Here is a 22,287-nt window from a genome sequence, read left to right as displayed (position 1 = left end):
TATACATAATATCAATAATGTATATGTGTCAATCCCAGTGTATGTATAAAATAGACAACTGATGGGAGCATACTGTATAGCACAGGGAACTCTACCTAATGCACTGTGGTAAACTAAATGGGAAGGAAGTCCAAAAGGGAGGGGATATCTGTATGTGTGTATGGCTGATTCATTTTGTTGTGCAGTGGAGGCGAACACAACATTGTAAAGCAACCATACTCCATAAAAAAATTAATAAAAAAACTTTTTAAAAAGATATGTCTTTTCTTTGATCTTATCTCATTAAAATTGAATGATAGAGTCAGAATGAATTGACCTGTTTCTCTAAAAGAAAATATTTTTAAGTAAAAATTCTTGAAAGAATAAACAAATGAACATAAACCAGTATATAGAAAGTAGCAAACCATGTTTTCTTGAAATGATATGTAATGAAATCAAATTAAATTTCACAAATTCATTTTATAAGTAGTAAAGACAAAAAACAACTAGTCTTGTGTCCCTACAGAATTACAGAAATTTTATCTCCCAAACCACACCAGATATATGACAAAAAGAGAATAAAACAGAAAATACTCTAAATTAAAGAAATAAATAAAACCTTTCTAAAAAAGTTACCTTTTTAATATCTGACCTTCTTTTAACTGACATTCTCCATTAATACATTCATTATAATATTCCTTTTCTGTGAGAGTTTTCTGGATTTTTCAAATATTATGTAACTATCATTCAAACTTAATATTTATTTTTCTCCAGTGGAATAATAAGGAGAGAGCATCAATTTCTTAACCCAAAACACTGTCTGATTACATAGCTGAGAAACTACTCCAGGCTAGAGTATATCAACAATGTATGGAAAATGGAAATTGTAAGATAACAAACCTTACAGTGAAAAAAAGACCTTAGAAAACATCTAGTTCAATTACTGTAGGTGAATGAAGTAAGCCTTCTTAGGAATATGGTAGCTAAGTGCTGGAGCTCTGCTGTGAACTGAAACAGGTGTGATGACTTTAAAACATGATCCCTAAATCCTTTGACAATTCTGTGGAGACTTGAAGTCTGCTCTTCTTCTTAAATAAGTGTCCTGTGAATATAGCAGAAGTGATGTGGTTCCAGTTTCCAGGTCCAGGTCTTAAGAAATTGGTTGCTTGTATTTCCTGTCTTTTGTGACTCTTGATCTTGGAACCCATCCAACATATTGTGAAGTCCAATTTTTGGAGAGGCCCATGTGGAGATGAACTGAGGCTCCCAGCTCTCAGGCAGCACTGACTTGCCAGCCACATGAGTGAGCGGAGTGGAAGAGACAAGCTTTCTCTACCAAGGTCTACCCAAATTTCAGCTCTGTAAGCTTAAAATAAAATGATTTTTTAAAAATTATTATGTTTTAACCTGGTAAGTTTTGGTGGGATTTGTTATACAGCAAGACTTAACTGACACAGTTCTTTGGTATCCAGAAGCAGGGTTCTACCTTAACAAAAACCTAAAACATATGGCACTAGATTTGAGACTGAGTGGTGGGCTGAAGCTGCAAGAACCTTCAACAGAATGTAAGTGAAAACATAAAGGGCTTCTAAGAGAATAGTGGAGGTCTAAGGGACTTTGAGGACTTAAAGGAAAGGGAGGAAACAATCTCAGACAGACAAAAGTACTCTTGGGACCTTAAGGGCATGCCTTGCAGATCCTTTCTGTTAAACAATAAGGCTTCAATGAATCTTAAGGGTGTTGTCCCACAGCCAACACACAAGAAGCCTAAGGTAGAGAAAAAGGCTTATCACAAGATTTATGGCCATAGTTTTTGTCTAATGTGAATCTCAATGAGATTCAAAGCAAACTCACAATCTTAGAATACTGTTCTGGTGTAAGTTTCATCTGTTTGGGATTAATGGGGAAAAGAGGGCACAATTAAAAGAGAACTTTGGACCCCAGAATCCCTATGGGTGGGAAGCAGGTTGAGAAAACCACTCAGCTTCAAACATGGCTAAATCTTATTGAAATGTATGGATAATTAAGAGACGAGAATCAACAGCTCAGAGGGCAAAACCAAGAGCCATGGATAATTATTCCCAGGGAACAATATGGAATCCTAATAAAGGAACTGAAAACATAAGCTTGCTTAGATTTCAGAATTGCTAAGGACACGTGAGCCTCCCATTTCCTCATTTTTTGAGTGGGAATGTCTATTGCAGTTACCTGTCCTACCATTTTATATTGGGTTTGTAGGGGACAATAACTTATCTCTGCACATCACAGGTCTTTAGTTGAAAACCATGCTTGAGAAACTGTTTTTGAAGAACCAAACCCAAGAAGCCTCACCCATACTTCCACCTGATTTTGATGACAACATCCGGCCTGAGGCTGTAAAGGAATGAGACATCTCGGGAAACATGGAAGGAGATGACTGCATTTTACATGTGGGAGAAATGCAAATAATTTGTGCCCAAAGGGCAGACTGCAGCAGCTTCAAAACATGGTCCCAAAATTACTTGATACTCTTCCCATTAAAAGTTGAGGTCTATGTCCACCCCACCCCTTGACAACCCGACCAATAGAATAAGGGAGAAGTGACGCTTTATCAGTTTTCAGATCTAGGTCTTAACAAATTCACAGCTTTCATTTCCTCTTTCTTGGGGTATACACTTTTAGAACCAAGATACCATGTTGTGAAGAAGCCAAGTAGTCCATATAGAGAGGCCCATGTGGAGACATCTAGAGAGCAACCAAGGCCTCTAGCCATTAGTCCCGATAAACTACCAGCCAATAATCAGCACCACCTAGCCAGCTTCTAAGGAAAGAATATGGCAAAAGTGATGAGAAGCCACTTCTGAGAGTAGGGTACAAATATTGTGACTTCTGTCTAGCTCACTTTCTCTTCATCTCTTCCTTGTTCACTCTGTGTGAAAAAGTTGCATACTGTGGGTTGCTTTATGTAGATGCCCGTCTAGCAAGGAACTGATATGTCCAGTCAACAATAAGTGAGGACCTGAGGGCTGCCAACAGCCATCCAATAAGTGCTCTGAGAGGCTGCAGTAATTGCAGCCCTAGTGACTGCAGACTTGTGGGAGACCCTAAGACAGAACACCCAGCTAAGCTACCCCCAGATCCCGACTCACAGAAACTGTAATGTGATAACTTTTCATTGTTTTGTGTCACTAAATTCTAGGGCAATTTATTACACAGCAATAGATTAACTAAGAGAACTATCAATATTAGTGTCAGATGTAATACTTTCATTCAATACATATTCAAGTCCTTATTGTCCATCCATTCAGCAATTACTGAGAGCCTATAATGTGCAGGCATTATAAGGTCCTGGCTATCATGGAGCTTACATTTTACTGGGGGATAAAGACAATATACTTATTTCTAAATATATTATAAGAAAAAGACTACACAGTGCTAAATCCTATGTAGAGAATTACAACAGGATATGTGATATGACCGAAGTAATATGAAATGATAGTGACATGATAGAAGACTATGAGGAATAAAATCTTCACCCTAAAGAGCATTAGAAACCAGTAAAGGAGATACACAGCTAATGTCCCTGATGGTGTTTTAAGGATGACTTATATAGCATGTTTCTGGAGCTAAGAGGAAAACAATGATTTAATCAAAGAAATCTTAGTAAAGGAAGTACTGTGAAGCTTTGAAAGTTGTGTTGAATTTTGACAAAGGTAGACATAACTGGAGGGGACTTTTTAAGCTAACATTTATGTGTTAGTAACTGTGCTGAGTTTTGGATATGTACCAGAAGCAGGTACTATTGTAATTTCCATTTCACAGAGGAGAAAATGGAGACACAAAGAGAACAGCATATCCAAAATCACAGAGCTGGAAAATGGCAAGTCCAAGATGTGAACCCAGATAACCTAACTCTAGAGTCTGTCAGCATTAATTCTGCCTCCAACGTATTTTACATTTCTATAATGTAATTTCTATATTACACCATTTGAGATTTGTCAACTGAAAAAAAATGCACAATGTGAGCGTTGTGCATTAAGTTTTACTTGGGGCAAAATGAGGACTATAGCCCGGGAGACAGCATTTCAGATAGTTCTGAGAAACTGCTCCAAAGAGGTTGGAGGGAAGGTGTATGATTTTGTGTGTGATTTCGATGAAGGAGGAGTACATGTAATCAAGCACATATTTTTTGCAGAAGGTTGCTGCTAGTTTTGTGAAGATTCAACATGACAATTATGTATTGGGAATTAAAGTTATAATTATGGGGAAACTAAGGCTTAGAGTAGGTTTATTTAACTAAACTATTTTTTTTAATCTAAATGGTAGAGAACTTGAACCCAGGTCTAACTCTAAATGTAAACTTTTTGTTATCCCATGCTTTTCATGAAAGATGTCATAAAAGCAAAACAGGATACAAGCAGATTTCCTAATTCACTCTTTTTCAAGCATCAATTAATTAACTGACAACTCAGCAATAACCTGTTAAATAGCTGCTATTTGTCAATCATTTGTTAGGTCCTGTGGATACAAAGTTATAACACAATCCCTGTTCACAGAAGTTTGCACTAGAGGGTGAAATAAATAATAAAAGAAGACAGCTACAGACAATACAGTAAGTTCCCTGATAATGACAAGCACTGTGCTCATGAAACACAGATGTAAGGTACACCAAATTCAAACTGTGCCTAAGGACAAGAGTCAGGAAAGGCTTTCTGGTGGAGATAATGCTTGAGGTGAGTCTCAAAAGATAAACAGCTTACAGTAAAGTAAAGAAAGACAGTAAGAAAAGGAAGGGGCATTAATAAAAAAGACATGAGACAACTGGGCTGATGGTCAGACCATGAAGCTTTTGAATGTTTATACTGAGGAGCTTAATCTGGAAAGCAATGATAAAACTAAATTACACTTTAACTAGGGAAGTGACACAATCATATTTGGATTTTAGAAAGATTATCCTAGTAGAAATAGGGAGAACAAGCATTAGGGTGATGAAACTGCAGTCAGAGAGGTGAATTAGGAAGGTACTGTAGAAACACTTGTGCAGCACTTGCATGTGCAGGCACTGTTCTCAGCATTTCACCTGTATTAACCCTTCAGACTTCACATCAACCCTCTGAGATGGATAGTTATTACTCCCATTACGAACATTTAGAAACTAAGGTAGAGAAAGGTTAAGTGACCTGCACAAGTAAACATTCTAGTACATAATCTTGGATGTTTTAAGTTCCACTCCGCAACCTTAATATGTTTACTATATGAACTTTAAAAAAAAGGACCACAGTTAGTAACTCTTTTCCCTTTTCATTTAATAACGTAATTATCTATACTACTGACAAACACCACTATCCTACTAATAAAAATGACATGCTGATCCTCACACATGAGTGAGACACTGGTAATCCAGTATCTGCACACTGCTGAAGTTAAGCCAACACTGGATTATAGTTTTTGGAAATGAATCGACTTTCATCGGACTCAAGCTTATTGCAGTGTCTGACACAGGGAGACGGCATGGAAATTGCTATTTATTTCAAGCACTAGAAGTTGCACTGGGATTTCACTGTAGGTGGGAAAACAGAATTCAGTTTACATTTTTTTTAAAGAAAAGGAAAAAGGAAAAAAATATATAGTTCATTGTAATTTCAATTTCACATGAAGTGATTAACCCATATGGGCAGTTTACAAATTATCACTAACTCCTATACTAGCCATAAGTTACAAATTTGTACAATTAATTAAATTAGCTAAAATCCATTTTACACACATATACATGATTAGAGAGTTATATTTCAGAAGGATAAAGATAGCTGCAGAGTAAAACACTCTAATAATAGAGCCCTTACTATATAGAGAGAGTCTAATAGAATAGCCTCTCTTCTATTTGGAAGAGAAAGTATAACTCAGAAGATAATTTGTGATAAAAGTTAGAATGCATTCTGATTTAATCTTACTAAGACCTTTACTTAGAGCCAAAGATTTCAATTTTCTTAATAGTACAGAGAAACAATCTATAAAACAGCACCAGAACAAACTAAGGACTTTCAGATACAAGAGATTTATTTAACTGAATTATTTTCTTTTAAAATATGAATCCTATTTTAAAAATCTTTTTATTTTGTGTCTTCCCTTTAAAGAGAATCATATTATTTGCTTTCGCAGGACATGTAACTTCTGTTTTCCATTAAAAAATTATAAAATACTTATGAAGAGATTATACTAAGTTATAAAACGTCTGGAAAGGTAGAAGCAATCCATTGATGGATGAATGGATAAACAAAATCTGATACAGACCTTCCTCGACTTACAGTGGGGCCACGTGCAGATAAACCCATTGCAAGTTGAAAATATTGCAAGTTGAAAATGCATTTAACACACCTAAACCACCAAACATCATAGCGTAGGCTAGCCTATTTTAAACGTGCCCAGAACACTTACATTAGCCTATGGTTGGGCAAAATCATCTAACACAAAGACTATTTTATATTAAAGTGTAGGATATCTCAAGTAATTTATGGAATACTGCGCTGAAAGTGAAAAACAGAATGGCTGTATAGATAAAGAATGGTTGCAGTGTATCAGTTGTTCACCCTGATGATTGAGTGGCTGACTGAGAGCTGCAGCTCTCTGTGCTGCCCAGCATTTTGAGCATAAGGTACCACATATCGCTAGCCAGGGAAAAGATCAAACTTCAAAATTCAAAGTATGGTTTCTACTGAATACATATCATTTTTGCCTCATCATAGAGTAGAAACCACCTTAAGTCGGGGACCATCTGCAAATACATACAATGGAAAATTATTCAGCACTGAAAAAAAAGGGAAATACTGACACATGCTACCATATGGATGAACCTTGAGGATATTATCCTTAGTGATACAAACCAGTCACCAAAAGAGAAATGCTGCTTGATTCCATTTATATGAGGTACCTAGAGTAGTCAAATTCATAGAGCTAGAAAGTAGAATGGTGGTTGCTGGTGGCTAGGTGGTGGGGGAATGGGAAGTTGTTTAAATGGGTAGCGTTTCAGTTTTGTAAAATGGAAAGAGTTCTGGAGACTGGTTGCACAACAGTGTGACTGTACTTAACATTACTGAACTGTACACTTAAAATGGTTAAAATGATAAATTTTATGATATATGTATATTGCCACAATTACAAAACTTCATTGGAAAAATGTGAGAAAGGAAAAGAAGAAAGCAGTTTCCTTCTTGAGTCTATGTCAACATTGTGTGCTTGATAATATTTTTGTTACCCACTTTGAGCTCACTGAATACAGAGACCGTGTACTATGTATTATTCCTATCTCTAGGGCCTGGCATGGTATAGAGAGTCCATGGTAGATGGTCAATAAATGTTTGCTGAATATTATTTATTATATCATCCAATTACTAATTTTTTTAAAAAAATCCCAGCTCCTCCTCCATCCTTGCACATTTTGAAAAAAATAGAGTTATAAATAAGATGTCCATACATCCAATTTGCCTAATGATCCCTATTGTCCCAGAGTTCCATCCAGGTAGGAGTCCCTTTCACTCTTAAAACTATAGTTTGGGTGATAAATTTGAAGGTCACTATAGTTATTTAAAAAATTCAAATTTACATAACAATTTGAAGCCAAGAGGTCAATTTAGGGATTGAATCATGACCTCATTAGCACAAAAATTTAACTAAATTAACCCAGAATTACCAAAAAAATTGAAGAGTCAAGCAAGGAAATAAACAAACCAGATAACTGGTAAAACATTGCTGTTGTGATGAGTAGTACAGCATACCAAAATAATTTTAAAGGCACCTTGAGAAAGGATCTGATGATTGAAAATGGCTATTGGTGGAGAATGATAAATTCTATTAAAAATGTATGTACATTTTAAAACAAGTATTATTTAATATCTGTCTTTCCAATATGTAACAGATTCATAGCATCCTCAGCATAGCATACACATACAACTGGAAGTATTAAAAATACTTATAATGAAGCTTTGGGAAAGATGATAAGTTAATCATCAAATATGTTCAGCATGTAAAATGATCTATAAATTTTTCCATCTAATAAAATCTAATAAAAACAGATTAAATGTATATTTACTTCTGTGAAATTTATTTCAAAATAATGTTCAACATGTTGAACATATGTCGAATATATGTTTTTACATTGTCTGAGATTTTAAGAATTTATGGATTCTTTCTGCAATGTTTTCTGTGATAAACTCATTTAGGACAATGTCATGTTGGTATAATTAAATATATGTATATTTTCTTGATAAAGTGTCTATTCAAATCTTTTTTCTCATTTTAAAAATTGGGATGTTTGTCTTTGCATTTTCGAATTGATTTCTTTTTAGTATTTCTGGATATATATTCCTTGGTTAGAGGTATGTCTTGCAAATCTTTTCCCCTAGTCTGTGGCTTACTTTGAATTTTCATAACAGTGTGATCAATTTGGGGATAATTTTTGTATATGTTTGGAGGTACAGGTGTATGTATTACTATTATTATTATTAGGCTTTTGGCTATTTGATTGTTTTACTACCATTTGTTAAAGAAATTTCCCTGTCTCCATTTAATTGCCCCAGTATATTTGGTGAAAATTAATTGATCATATATCTGTGGGTCTATTTCTGAACTCTTTATTCTGTTCTATTGAGCTATATACCTATCTTTCTACCATTACCACACTGCTTTGATTATAATATCTTAATAAGTCTTGAAATCATGAAGAGTAAGATCTTCCATTTTACTCTTCTTTTTCAAAACTGTTTAGGCTACACTAGGTCTTTTGCATTTTATTCAAATTGAATTCTCAATCACTATAAAAAAATTCTACAGAGGATTTTTATCAGGACTGTGTTGAATCTCAGGATCAATCTGGAAAAGACTAACATCTTAACAGTAATAATGGGTCTCCTGATCTGTGAGCACAGTACAACTTTCACTGCATCTTTCCATTTATTTAGGTCTTTTAAAATTTCACTCATCAATGTTTTGTAGTTTTCAGTATGTACAAAAGTTTTACACATCTTTTGTCAATTTTATCCCGATATATCATCTTTCTGCTATTATTACAAATGGTACTTTTATATTTCAATACTCAATAGTTTGTTTCCAGGATATACATCATTTTTAATGTGTTTACCAAAAGCTTGCTAAACTCTCTTACTAGCCTTAGAGCTTTTATATTTCTTAAGATCTTGTGAATAGTTCATTATATCCTCTACAAAAAAAAAGATAGGTTTCCTTCTTCCTTTCCAGTTTGTATGGCTTTTATTTCTTTTTCTTAACTTGTTGTGCTAGCTAGGACCATCAGTATAATGCTGAAAAGAACTGGTGAGACCTCAATGTTTTATTAACAATCTTAGGGGGAAAACATTCAGTCTTTTACTCTTATGTTAGCTATAGGTTTTTCATAGGTGACCTTTAACTGGTTAAGAAGGTTCACCTCAAATTCCAATTTAGTGAAAGGTTTTGTCATGACTGGATGCTGAATTTTGTCAAATGCTTTTTCTGTCTCTATAAAGATAATCACGATTTTTAAAATTAGTTATTAAAATGGTAAATAACATCAATTTTTTTTTATTAACTCAAACTTGTATTCTTAAGATAAACCACACTTGGCTATCCATTTTTATACTTTTTTTGATTCAATTTGTTAAAATATTGGTAAGAATTTTAGTGTCTATATTCATGAAGGAAATTAGTCTGTAGATTTCTTTTATTATGATGTATTTGTTAGGTTTTATTACCAGGCAATGCTGGTCTCACAGAAAAAGCAGGGAAGTATTCCTGCCTCTTCTATTTTCTGAAATAGTTTACAGATTTGGTATTATTTCTTCCTTAAATATTTGTTAGATTTCACCAGTGGATTCTAGGAGCTCTCTTTGCTGGAAGGTTTTTAATAACAAATTCAACTTCCTTAATAGATATAGGCTATGGGTTACCTATTTCTTCTTGAATGAGCTTTGGTAGTTTCTATCTTTCAAGGAATTTGTACATTTCATCTAACTTCATCTAAATATGTTCTCTTATCATGGCAAATGATGGTTATAAGTGAGGGATACTGAAGCAAAATTCCAAGATACTAGAGACTCTGGGTTTTTGCGGGCCCCTTTGTTCTTACATAGATCAATAGAAACTGATTTCCATTTATAAGTATACATAATCAAATTTTTAATTGTAAGTAAAGCTAGAGATGAGGGGGTGGGGCAATTCCATCCTAGTATTTAGTAGGCCTGTGGAGATGAGTATGTGGAGTTCAGTCTTCATAAGGCTGATATCTGCCTCTTGTTACAAAGACTACCATCTAGCTTCATGATCAAATTAACAAAATATGCAATGAGAGATGAAGTGCAAAGAATACTGATCTAGGAAACACAATGTCAGGACTGCAGTACGGGCTTTGACACTTTACCAGAATACCAACTCCTTTCAGCTTCAGTTTTCTAATCTAAGTAAAAGGAAGGTGATGAGAGTAGAAAATTAGATGAGGGCTACACAAGTGCACCATAACTGGTAAAATGTTATATAAAACATAAGCTACTACTTTATTCTAATGGAAAAATGCTAATTATTCAACATTAATAATTATCATTTGGTAAAACAGTTTGGGTATGACTTTTCTAAGAACTTATTTGCATAAAGGTAGGTAAATTTTAAAAGGGGGGCCTTTAAGAAAACATGGGGTCTCCAACCATTTTATAAGAACCATTTCATCTTTCCTTTTCTCCCAAAGACTGGGAAATCAATGACGGAGGTGGCACAGGTGGTTACGAAGTGGAGTGGGGATGGCACAAGATGAGGAAGCAGGTGCTACTGACATTTTTATGAGACTTCTGACTACAGAACAGCGTTTCTCAAACCTTAGCATGCATCAGACCCACCTCAAGGGATGGATAAAAAACAGATTGCAGGGCAGCACACTTAGAGTTTACGATCCAACAGTCTGAGGTGGGGCCTGAGAATTCATAATTTTACCAAGTTCTCAGGTGATACTGATGCTTTTGGTCTTGAGACCATGCTTTGAGAGACACTGCTATAAAGAAGACCACGGCAGAGAAAGGAGTGAAAGGAAAAACCTGTCTAGCAGAGGAGATCTTAACTCTTAGATATCCTGAAGTTATATAATAAAGCTTTATGTGTGTGTATATATATATTTTAAGACAGTGCATCTTTTTCCTTCAATTTTAAAAACTGTCAGTGATCTGAAAAAGGTTAAACACCAGTTGTTTGGAAACTTATTTTAAAGAGTCAGGATCCATTAGCAATTGTGCTGTATTGTTGAGTGACTCCCTGATTTAAAAAATTAAAAAGCCATTTAGTGTTACTACCCAGTACATTAGGATAAACTGAAATATACAGGAAATACTTACATTAGCTTTTTAAAAAAGCAACGCAATCTATTAATTTCTACAAAGTGGTAATACCCTTAGTGATTGTTTAGTAAGAAAGATGAGGTAATTTAGTGTTCTATCTTTTCAATTTTTGCATATCTTTTAAATCATGATTTAAAGCCTCTGTTCTAATATGTAAAAGAAAAATAACAATATTCTACAATATCATTGTCCTTAACAAACAAATTATAAGTATTGTAACTTTTTACAAAAAAAGTTTCAGTAGATCACCAGAAAACTGTCAAGGAAATAAAAGTCATAATTCTCTTTAGGAAAATTCTTAGTCCAATCATTTCAGATACAGTAAAGAAAATGTCAAGTACTGAACTATTTCCTAAATTACATTAAATCATATCACATAATTCAAAATTTGTCACATTCAAATGTAATAAAACATTAAACTTTTATCGTGAAATAAATGCGATAGTACTAGATTCAAATTTTTGGTAAAGCTAATTAGAAAGTAAATGTCAAAATTATTTTACTGATCTTATCCTAGTGAAAGTCAGCTGAGTCTCATTTGAGTTTCACCAAACACCCTGAAATATTTCCAAAGCCACTATCTGTGATAGAATTTAAATATGCTTTGTAAAACACATTTTTTATCCTTTGAAAGAATTTTAACAAATTCACTTTCATGCAAATTATACAAATATTTCAAAAACAGTGATATTTCAGAGGCTATATTTCTTAAATCAAAGTGTAATGTAGAATACTTAATTTAATAAATTAACAATGAGATTGCATACATCTTACATAAACATATTTTTAAGAAATAAGTCATCAGGTCCTGTTGCTATACCAAATAAGAAATACTTAGCAGATCTTAATGGGCCAAGGGAAAAGGAAGAAATGTTATAAAGAATTAAAGCTCTATGACCCTTTTCTAAAATACCATTCTTTGGTCTTATTCAAGGAAAATGTTTCATATAATAAAACCCATTTAGTTCTTTGTTATCTGTTAATATTGTAAGCCACATTATATTACAATCATAAAAAATAATTTAAGTTATTCATTTTTTTCAAGTGTTTATGCCAAAGATTACCCAGATGGTTAACAGTAGAAGCAAAACAAGAAACCATGTTTGCCATTACCTTCCATATTTTTCATTAATATTACATAGAACCCTCTTGAACTACCCTGTTCTATGCCTTAACGACCTCTAACTGAGATGAATAAATAGTAACGTACATGGTATCCCTACTTCTATAAACTCATTTTGCACAATTTCATCAGATGAATGCTCCAAAAGCTGTTTTTCACACAATGACATTCTCTTAAAGTAACAGTGACAAAAACAACTAACATTTAGAGGGTACTTCCTATGTGTCAAGCACTTTACTCATGATATAATTTAACTTTCATAACAATCCCATGATGTAGGTCCCTTTATTACTCTCATTTGACAAATGGGAAAGGTAATGTATTGAGAGGTTTAAGTGACCCACCCAAGGTCACACAGCTACTAAGTGGTAGAATAGAATGAAAGAGACAGACCTATTCTGGAAGCCACATTCCTAGCTATTTTATTACATTATATCTACATGAAAATATTCTTATTGCCTATAGCATTTAATCCAAGCTCTTCTCTTTGGCTTTAAAGACTTCAAAATCTGATGTAACCTTAATTTTACTACAGTTCTTTGTACACCAGTCCCACTGGACTTACTGTTCTCTTCTACACAAGTCATGTTCTTACATCATCATTATTCTCCTCTTACACTGAATGCAACTATAATTGGTCTATACCATACATTTTGACCTTATACAGCATGTAGTTGGATTTTAAAGAAATACACTCTCATGAGTATTTATCTTTTCACAAATAAATTTAAAACATTTACATTTATGATGACAATCAGACCTGCCTAGATTCAAATCCTGACTTTGTAAACTATTCATTGTGTGACTCTGGTTAGGTTATATAATGTCCCTCTGCCTTAGGTTTCTCACAGTAAAATGCAATAACACAGCACCCTCTTGTAGTGTTAATGTGGTGATTAAATGAGTTAATTAATGTAATTTTAAACTTCTTAGAACCCTTTCCCACTGGTTCCTTCACTGTGTCATGAAGCTTTCATGACTGATAATATATCTACTTCAAATTATAAACAAATTAGTTATAGTTTATAGTACAATACTACAGTATTCTGATAATCACAGTTGATAAATAGAGATAAAAATCTATATACAAAGAAACAATGCAAAGCTGAGATTCTTTTCCAGGGTAAAGGAAAAAGGAACTAAGCTTGATGGAATAGATCTTTTTGTATATGTGAAAAAGAATATTACAACAGACTGAAAGTTTCTGTCCCCCCAAAATTCATATGTTGAAACCCTAAACCCTGATGTGATGATATTTGGAGATGAGGCTTTGGGGAATTAATTAGGTCATAAGGGTGGAGGTTTCATGATGGAATTAGTGCCCTCATAAGAAGAGACAGGAGAGAGTTTGCTTTTTCTCTCATTCCTCTCTACTATGTGAGGACACAGCAAGAAGACAGCCATCAGCAAAACAGGAAGCAGGTCTCACCATACACCAGATCTAATAGCAACTTGATTTTAGACTTCCTAGCCTCCAGAATTGTGAGAAATAAATACTTGTTGTTGAAGCCATCCATTCTATGTTAATTTGTTATAGTAGCCTGAATTAAAAGAGAAATCTTTTTTATGTTAGGGAGTAAGATATAGGAAGTTCTAGGAAGCCTACCTTTTATCTTCAAACAGAGAAGACTATTAGGTTGACTACTAGAGATTTCTCTATATTGAGGGTAAACAGCAGGGAGAAACAAAAACAAAAACAAAAACACTTTTCTTTCTAAATTCCTATAGAGCTCTAGTGAAATCTTTTCCAGATGCCAAGTTCTACAAAGATTTTTTTTCCAAATAGCTAAAGTGAATCTATATAAGATGCTCCATATTTTTTGTTTCTATCCAATGGATCTGAAATAACATGGATTTTAATGTTATTTACAATGGTCCAATTACTCAGCAAGAGATGTGTTGATTTCCTTTTCCTCTGCTTATGATTTTTCTACTCGGTAACCATCCTTCCCTTACTTGTAGTAAATGTGTTACAGATGGAGCTGAATCTATTCCCAGCTCCGGGTTAGGCATTTGGCTAAAGCCCTAGCCAATGAGAGCTTTGCATACCCTGCCCACAGAACTAGTATGGGACTAGGCATAAAACACAAGCCATTCTGTATGAATCAAAGCTAATCCCAAGATTTTTTGCTTGAGTTGCCAAGAAACAGGTGTTCTTTCTGTTGGACTTAGAGGATATAAGACTCGGACTGCTGGGGTACCACCACGTGTAGAGGACCCGCCCAAAAGTGAAATTAATATGGAGGATGTACACATACACACACAGACACACAGACACAATATGACTAGAGAGGTAGATAAATAACACCAGCTGAGATCCTAATGACAATTTTAAGCTCCTGCTAAGCTGATTTAATGCTAGCTACCCTTGGATCCTTCAGTTACTACAGCCAATTAATTCCTATATGGCTTAAGCTACTTTAACTTGGGTTTTCTGTTATAGTTATGGTTTACAGTAAACTGTAAGACTCCTGACAAATGTATACCTGATGGAAAAGCCATTCACATTAATTAAAAAACCCCACATATATATATAGTATTGGCTCACCTTTTGGTTTAATAAAGCACTTGCCAATTTCTGTACTTCTGAACTCAGTAAGGTGGCTCCTCTGATGACTTTGCTGAGAGCGGCAAGAGACTGATGAACACTTTGTACTAAGCGAATGGCATTAAATTGTTCAAGAATGATGAATGATAATATTGGAGATCCTTGTCGATCATTAGGAGGCAACACTTTCTGATGAATCAGGTTTGAATTCTAAAAAGATAATACATCATGTCATATTTACTGAAAAGTAACACAAATCACTGATACATTAAAACATTCAAAAGTTATTAAAACCTTTTGCTGGTCTATCTTGTTTTGAAATACTCTCTTTTATGACTGGCCAAATTTATTAAATCTGTAAATACATAGGAAGGGAATTCTGCAGTTCACCAACACTGAAGTGGTGTGGGGGTAGGAACTGAGAAAAGGGAACCATGCTCAGAAGGAGCAGTCAATACAGGTGGAAAATGGTAAGAATGGCACACTGTAAGCCAATGCAAAGAGAGCAGCAGAGCTAAATTACCACTCTACCGCTGTAAGGAGAGCAGAAGGAATCATGGCTATGAAAAATATGTGAATGGACATTTAATTCAATTTGAAAATTACCTGTATGTATATTTGAAAAATCACACCAAAGATCTTGTACCAGTGAATATTATATCTTAGTATTTATTTCTACGTCTATATTTTAACAGAGGCTCTGATACATAGAAATTCTAGGGCTTCTCAAATTGTTAAGAAAAACTCAAGGAATCCCAGATGTTTCTAAACAGCTTATGTGGTTAGGAAGAAAAAAAAAATCACCTTCAATAGTATTCTAAAAGTGTCAAAGAACTGTCAAGAGATAAATCTGGGAAGCCCTGTACTCTTACCTGCTCTCCATTATCTTAATTTTCTCTATATATTCTGCTTACAATCCTAGTTAAGGATCCCCTCTCTTTGTTCTAATGGTTGTCACATTCATATCTTCCATGAGAGCACTGTCTCTTTTTCATGTAATCTGGCATGATAATTTAATATCATAAAATGGTGATCTAGCATGGCTATTGCCATTAAATAAATAATCATGAAATAAATTTTATTGGCATGAGATCATTCCTGAGGATAGATTTAGGCTATGAGTTCAAATTTAGGCATTTTATTTCTATTATTGCTATATTTAAAATATTAAAGCTGCTGAAATCATTTTTGATAGACATAAAAATGTACATAAATATACCCACTTAAATGAATAAATGGTGGTGAACTCAAAACTAAATCTAGAAGAGAAAAAGAGTATAATATTATGAAAATTAATTAGAATTATTACCCACTAGATTGAAATTAACTATCTGAACCAGAGCATGCAATAAATAACACTTAACACATCTCCAACCTCAATCAATTAAATAATAAAACTGACATAAAATTTAGGTTATAGACTTTCCATAACTCCTTATATTAAAAACCATTCCTGGAAGTGAATAATATGCGGTACTTAAATCATTATCAATCTTATACTAAGACTGAGAAAGATTAGCAAATAATAATTTAGTTTATGGATTTTTATCCATCCTATTAAACTGATGAGACAAATTTGCACTGTTTGCACTATTACTTTATAGAAGAAGAATACCCAAACTTAGGTCATTCAAGCAAGATTCCACTTCTCTATAATGTAAGAAAACAGCAAACTTACCAAACTGTTAAAAAGGCTGATTTAGGAGAGTAACTATCAAAATTACTTAAAATTCAAATAGAGTTCAAGTAAGAACTATGGTCTAGAGATGTGCAGTTAGTGTAAACTACCAGATGAATTTCAAAGACTTAATATGAAAAAAGGATGCAAAATACCACATTAATAATTTTTTATATTGATTATATGTTGAAATGCTAATATTTTGAATGTATCAGGTTAAATAAAATGTATTATTAAAATTAATTTCACTTGTTTCTTCATACTTATTTAAATGTGGCTGCTAGAAAATTTTAAATTACAAATACGGCTCCCATTTGTGTTTCACATTATATTTCTATTGCATAGTGCTCGTCTAGTAAATGATGTAAGTTCAGCAATAAGAACAGAAGGACAGAGGAGAAAACAGCATATAGTAGGGTCTCAAAAAGTGTTTGATTAATGAAAGATGAAAAAAATTGTGAAAAAAATGAATAGTAAGACACACTGTGATATAAGCTTTGATAAATTAATGACTGAGAAAAATATAGCAGAAGACATCAAAGTATATTGTAATATATATTATAATGTAATCCATTTCCTATAGGCCTTCACAAAATTTTGATAAAAAATTAATGTAAAATAACTCTAACACAAAAATAAATGTACATACCTTATATATTCTAAAAGGATGAAGTATAGAGAAGATTTATAGCAGTAGTAACATGTTAGAGTATTACATAAACTTAAAACAAAAAAAAACTTAAATTAAGTATTATTTACAATTCAAATAGCTAAAATTACCATGAGTAAATTATAACTCATCATTATAGTACGCTTTTTAGTGAAACTATCAAGGGATGACAGTCATATCTTTAATCAATTGGTTATAAGAAAAGCTTTTTCTTTTTTCACAAATACAATTGATTGAATCATGTACCTTTTTTTAAACATCTTTATTGGAGTATAATTGCTTTACAATGGTATGTTAGTTTCTGCTTTATAACAAAGTGAATCAGTTATACATATACATATGTTCCCATATCTCTTCCCTCTTGCGTCTCCCTCCCTCCCACCCTCCCTATCCCACCCTTCTAGGTGATCACAAACCACCTAGCTGATCTCCTGTGCTATGCAGCTGCTTCCCACTAGCTATCTATTTTACATTTGGTAGTGTATATATGTCCATGCCACTCTCTCACTTTGTCACAGCTTACCCTTCCCCCTCTCCATATCCTCAAGTCCATTCTCTAGTAGGTCTGTGTCTTTATTCCTGTCTACCCTGAAAAAAAACATAATTCAAGAAGAGTCATGTACCAAAATGTTCATTGCAGCTCTATTTACAATAGCCAGAAGTTGGAAACAACCTAAGTGTCCATCATTGGATGAATGGATAAAGAAGATGTGGCACATATATACAATGGAATATTACTCAGCCATACAAAGAAACGAAATTGAGATATTTGTAGTGAGGTGGATGGACCTAGAGTCTGTCATACAGAGTGAAGTCAGTCAGAAAGAGAAAAACAAATACCGTATGCTAACACATATATATGGAATCATGCACTTTTGAAGGGTATCTTTGACATTTTAAAGTTTATTTTGTCATTAAAAAGCTAAGTGTATTCACAGAAAATCATTATATAATTATGGAGCTGCTGGGGAAGAAAAGATTGTGGATATTTTAAAACTTAACTGTTAAGCAAGAAATATCTTTGGGGCAAGAAAAAAGCTAGTCTAATTTTGGTGCAATTTAGGTATTAATCCAGAATTTTGTGTTTTAACTAGAATAGTTTCCTAAGTGAGATAACGACTTTAGACATAAGTAAAATGGATGACACATGGAAGTACTACTCTTTCTGTTCTTTGGGTTTTTTAAAATAATAATTATTATTTTGAGCTTTTTGAAAATGGTTCTCTCTCAGAAAGAATTTTTGTCACTAAAGGAAACTTAAGCAATGACTAGGCTAGAGATTAGCAAGTTTTTCTGTAAAGGTTCAGATAGTAAATATGTCAGACTTTGTGGGCCATAAGGTCTTTGTCGTAAAAACTCAACTCTGGCTGTTGTAGTGTAAAATAGCCACAGAAAATATATAAACAAACAGGCATGGCTGGCTTTCAATAAAACTGTATTTATAGAAATTGGCGGCAGGTCAGATTTGGCCCATGAGCTGTAGTTTGCAAACCTCTCAAGTACACTACCACTTATTCAAAACATTGTGAAGATTCAGGTATTGGTCTAGATAACATCAGAGTCCTTTCCAGATCTGCAATTCAATGAAATTAGTAACATGTGAATTATAGTTTCTATGTGTATATTTACCCATGACTTTATAAACAGTAATCAACAACTGGACAGACATATTTTTTTTCCATGTCATACGATCATGTCTTTGTCCAAGATATGTTTTCTATGATAAGAAAACTATTAAAAGACTCAATAGTCATTTTAAAAAGCAAAAAAGGAAATCAGAAATATTAGAAACAAAGGTGTGGTGGCTCTATGAGTTATAGAAAAGGGGGTAATATCTTCACTTCCATGTGGTAGAAATTTTACTTTTGCCCTCCAGTAACCCTTCAATTCCTCTTTAGCTAATAATTTTCTAATATCTCTCTGGGAAGAAACAAACTTTCCGAAGTCTAAGCCCATATGGTTCTGGTGAAGTTGATTCAACTCAATTCCAGAAGCTATCAATAGTATGTGACTTAGAGCTTAACTAATCAAAGCATTCCACTGTCCTAACCATAGTCAGGACATTCCATGTCCTGTCCATAGATGGGCAGATTACCAAACAGAGATAAAAAAATGCAAAAAGAATCTTGTCTGGGTCTTCTGATAAAGAGATACCTGTTTCTTTCCACTAGACCTGACCTTAAGAGATCATAAGGTAGAGAACAGGTGTAGTCATTTTGTGACAATAAAGAGAGAGGCTGTATGAAAAATGGAGCATACACACATACACTCACATATATCATTATCATATCGGTTTCAGTGCATCAGATCTTTCAGAATATATGTACCATATATATTACAATAAGTATACATATATATATACTGGGTCCTGATGACATCCTTTCAAGTTCCTTGTAACAAGCTGTGACTGAAACCAATTTAACATTTTTTTCAGTTATAGGCACCATAAATTCCCCTTTTTTGGCCTTAGCCAGTTTGAACTGGGTTTTCCATCAGTTGCAATCCAAAGATTGTTAACTGATTAATTCAAGTTCAACAGACTCCTGTCTTAAGCATTCATAATCAGAGAAGTCAAAAGTTTGACATATCTGCATTAAATTATATCTCTTCAGAAGTGGATTTCTGATAAGCTGGTGGAAAGGAGATAGAAGAGAAAGGAAGAAAAAGGGTAAGAAAATAGAAGTATGAGTGTGGTGACTTCAAAGAGTTGGAAGAACTATAGAATTTCTCTGGCAGCCCATTTCCTAGGAGAGCTGGTTGCTTTATCAATTCTAGTTATTAGTGAACAAACAGAGCTTAGATTTCTAAACCAGGTAACAACTATTTCTTTTCATATCAAGTTATTCGGAAGATCAAAGGAAACCAAAGCAGTCATGTTTTAATGTTCATTTCATTTAGTTCAGTTACAGTGAAAGGAATATTACTTAATTGAGCAAGCAGAGCTCAACCAGGAAAGTGTGTGCTAATTACCCAATACATTGTTCAAATCTAAAGTGTTGAAAGGGGCTTCCCTGGTGGCGCAGTGGTTGAGAGTCCGCCTGCCGATGCAGGGGACACGGGTTCGTGCCCCGGTCTGGGAAGATCCCACATGCCGCGGAGCAGCTGGGCCCATGAGCCATGGCCGCTGAGTCTGCACATTTGGAGCCTGTGCTCCGCAACGGGAGAGGCCACAACAGTGAGAGGCCCGCGTACCGCAAAAAAAGTTTTGAAGGAATGTTCGTTGCAGCTCTGTTTACAATAGCCAGGACATGGAAGCAACCTAAGTGTCCATCGACAGATGGATAAACAAGATGTGGCACATATACACAATGGAATATTACTCAGCCATAAAAAGAAACGAAATTGAGTTATTTGTAGTGAGGTAGATGGACTAGAGACTGTCATACAGCGTGAAGTAAGTCAAAAAGGGAAAAACAAATACCGTATGCTAACACATATATATGGAATCTAAAAGAGAGACCAACAAAACATCGTTCTGAAGAACCTAGGGGCAGGACAGGAATAAAGATGTAGACATAGAGAATGGACTTGAGGACATGGGGAGGGGGAAGGGTAAGCTGGGACGAAGTGAGAGAGTGGCATGGACTTATATATACTACCAAATGTAAAATATCTAGTGGGAAGCAGCCTCATAGTACAGGGAGATCAGCTCAGTGCTTTGTGACCACCTAGAGGGGTGGGATAGGGTGGGAGGGAGGGAGACGCAAGAGGGAGGAGATGTGGAGATGTATGTGTATGTATAGCTGATTCACTTTGTTGTAGGGCAGCGGTTGACATGCCACTGTAGAGCAATTGTGCTCCAATGGAGATGTTAAAAATAAATAAATAAATAAATATAATACTAAATTCTAAAAAAAAAAAAAAAAAAGTGTTGAAGGGACTTCCCCCATGGCTTAGTGGATAAGAATCCACCTGCCAATGCGGGGGACACAGGTTCAATCCCTGGTCGGGGAAGATCCCACATACCGCGGAGCAATTAAGCCCATGTGCCACAACTACTGAGCCCACATGCCGCAACTACTGAAGCCCATGCACCTAGAGCCCATGTTCTGCAACAAGAGAAGCCACCACAAGGAGAAGCCCGCTCACCGCAATGAAGAGTAGCCCCCGCTTGCCACAACTAGAGAAAGCCCGCACGCAGAAACGAAGACCCGACGCAGCCCAAAATAAATAAAATTAAATCTTTAAAAAAAAAAACGTGTTGAAGAACTGAAATAAAAGGCAAAATTGCTGGTGACTAGTATAGCAAGTAAAGTCAAGGCTGAAAGAGAGAAGGGGGGGTGGTTATTTTGAGTTGATGCACTGAAGCTGATATTGTAAGCTACTACATCTTTCTAAAAGAAAAATCGAGAGGAAGCTAGTGAGTGCTAATAGAATGGAGCTTTTGTTTAAAACAGAAATTACTAATTTTACATGCCTTGAGAATTTCATAGCTTTTATTTATAATACTGTGATATTAATAAACACCAAACCCAGTAGTTATCCCTAGGGAGAGAGGTACAGCATTGGCAGTCATCACTGTTAAGAGGACCTTTAGATCTGTCTGTATCTTTTGGGTCTCTGACAGAAAGCCATTATTTATATACATCTTGGATATGTAAAACAAAATGGCATTTTTTTTTAAAGAAAACTAGGGATTAATATAAAAATGGGATATTAACAAAACCATATATATTCCTAGGAAAGAACTTTAATAGGCTATCTGCTCCATAACTTGGCTAGAGGAATGATTCTGCTGCTCTGTGAAGCTATCAAGAAAAGAGGTAACTTAGTAGAATAATCTCAATTTAATAATCTCAATTTAAAAGACCTAACACAGATGATGATATTTAAGTGGAAAATGAATAACATTTTAGAGTATTACTGACTATGTGCCCGGCACACCATAAATTTCCATATGAAGTTATTTTGTTATATTTTAACAGTTTCAGCAATATAAAGAAA

The 22,287-nt window shown here is 34.5% G+C and overlaps 1 protein-coding gene across 1 annotated transcript in view; it reads right to left on the bottom strand.

Annotated features, from left to right (window-relative positions):
• DYNC2H1 (dynein cytoplasmic 2 heavy chain 1) overlaps positions 1-22,287 on the bottom strand; it is a 370,694-nt gene that overhangs the window by 43,939 nt on the left and 304,468 nt on the right. Inside the window, exon 84 of the mRNA XM_030835708.2 lies at positions 14,996-15,205. Coding sequence (XP_030691568.2) covers positions 14,996-15,205 — 210 coding nt within the window. The remainder of the gene's footprint in view (positions 1-14,995; positions 15,206-22,287) is intronic.

Source organism: Globicephala melas, chromosome 8 (genome assembly GCF_963455315.2).
Source record: "Globicephala melas chromosome 8, mGloMel1.2, whole genome shotgun sequence".
Classification (NCBI taxonomy): Eukaryota; Metazoa; Chordata; class Mammalia; order Artiodactyla; family Delphinidae; genus Globicephala; species Globicephala melas.
Note: the sequence above shows the minus strand (reverse complement) of the source record. Positions and strands in the feature narration are given on the sequence as shown.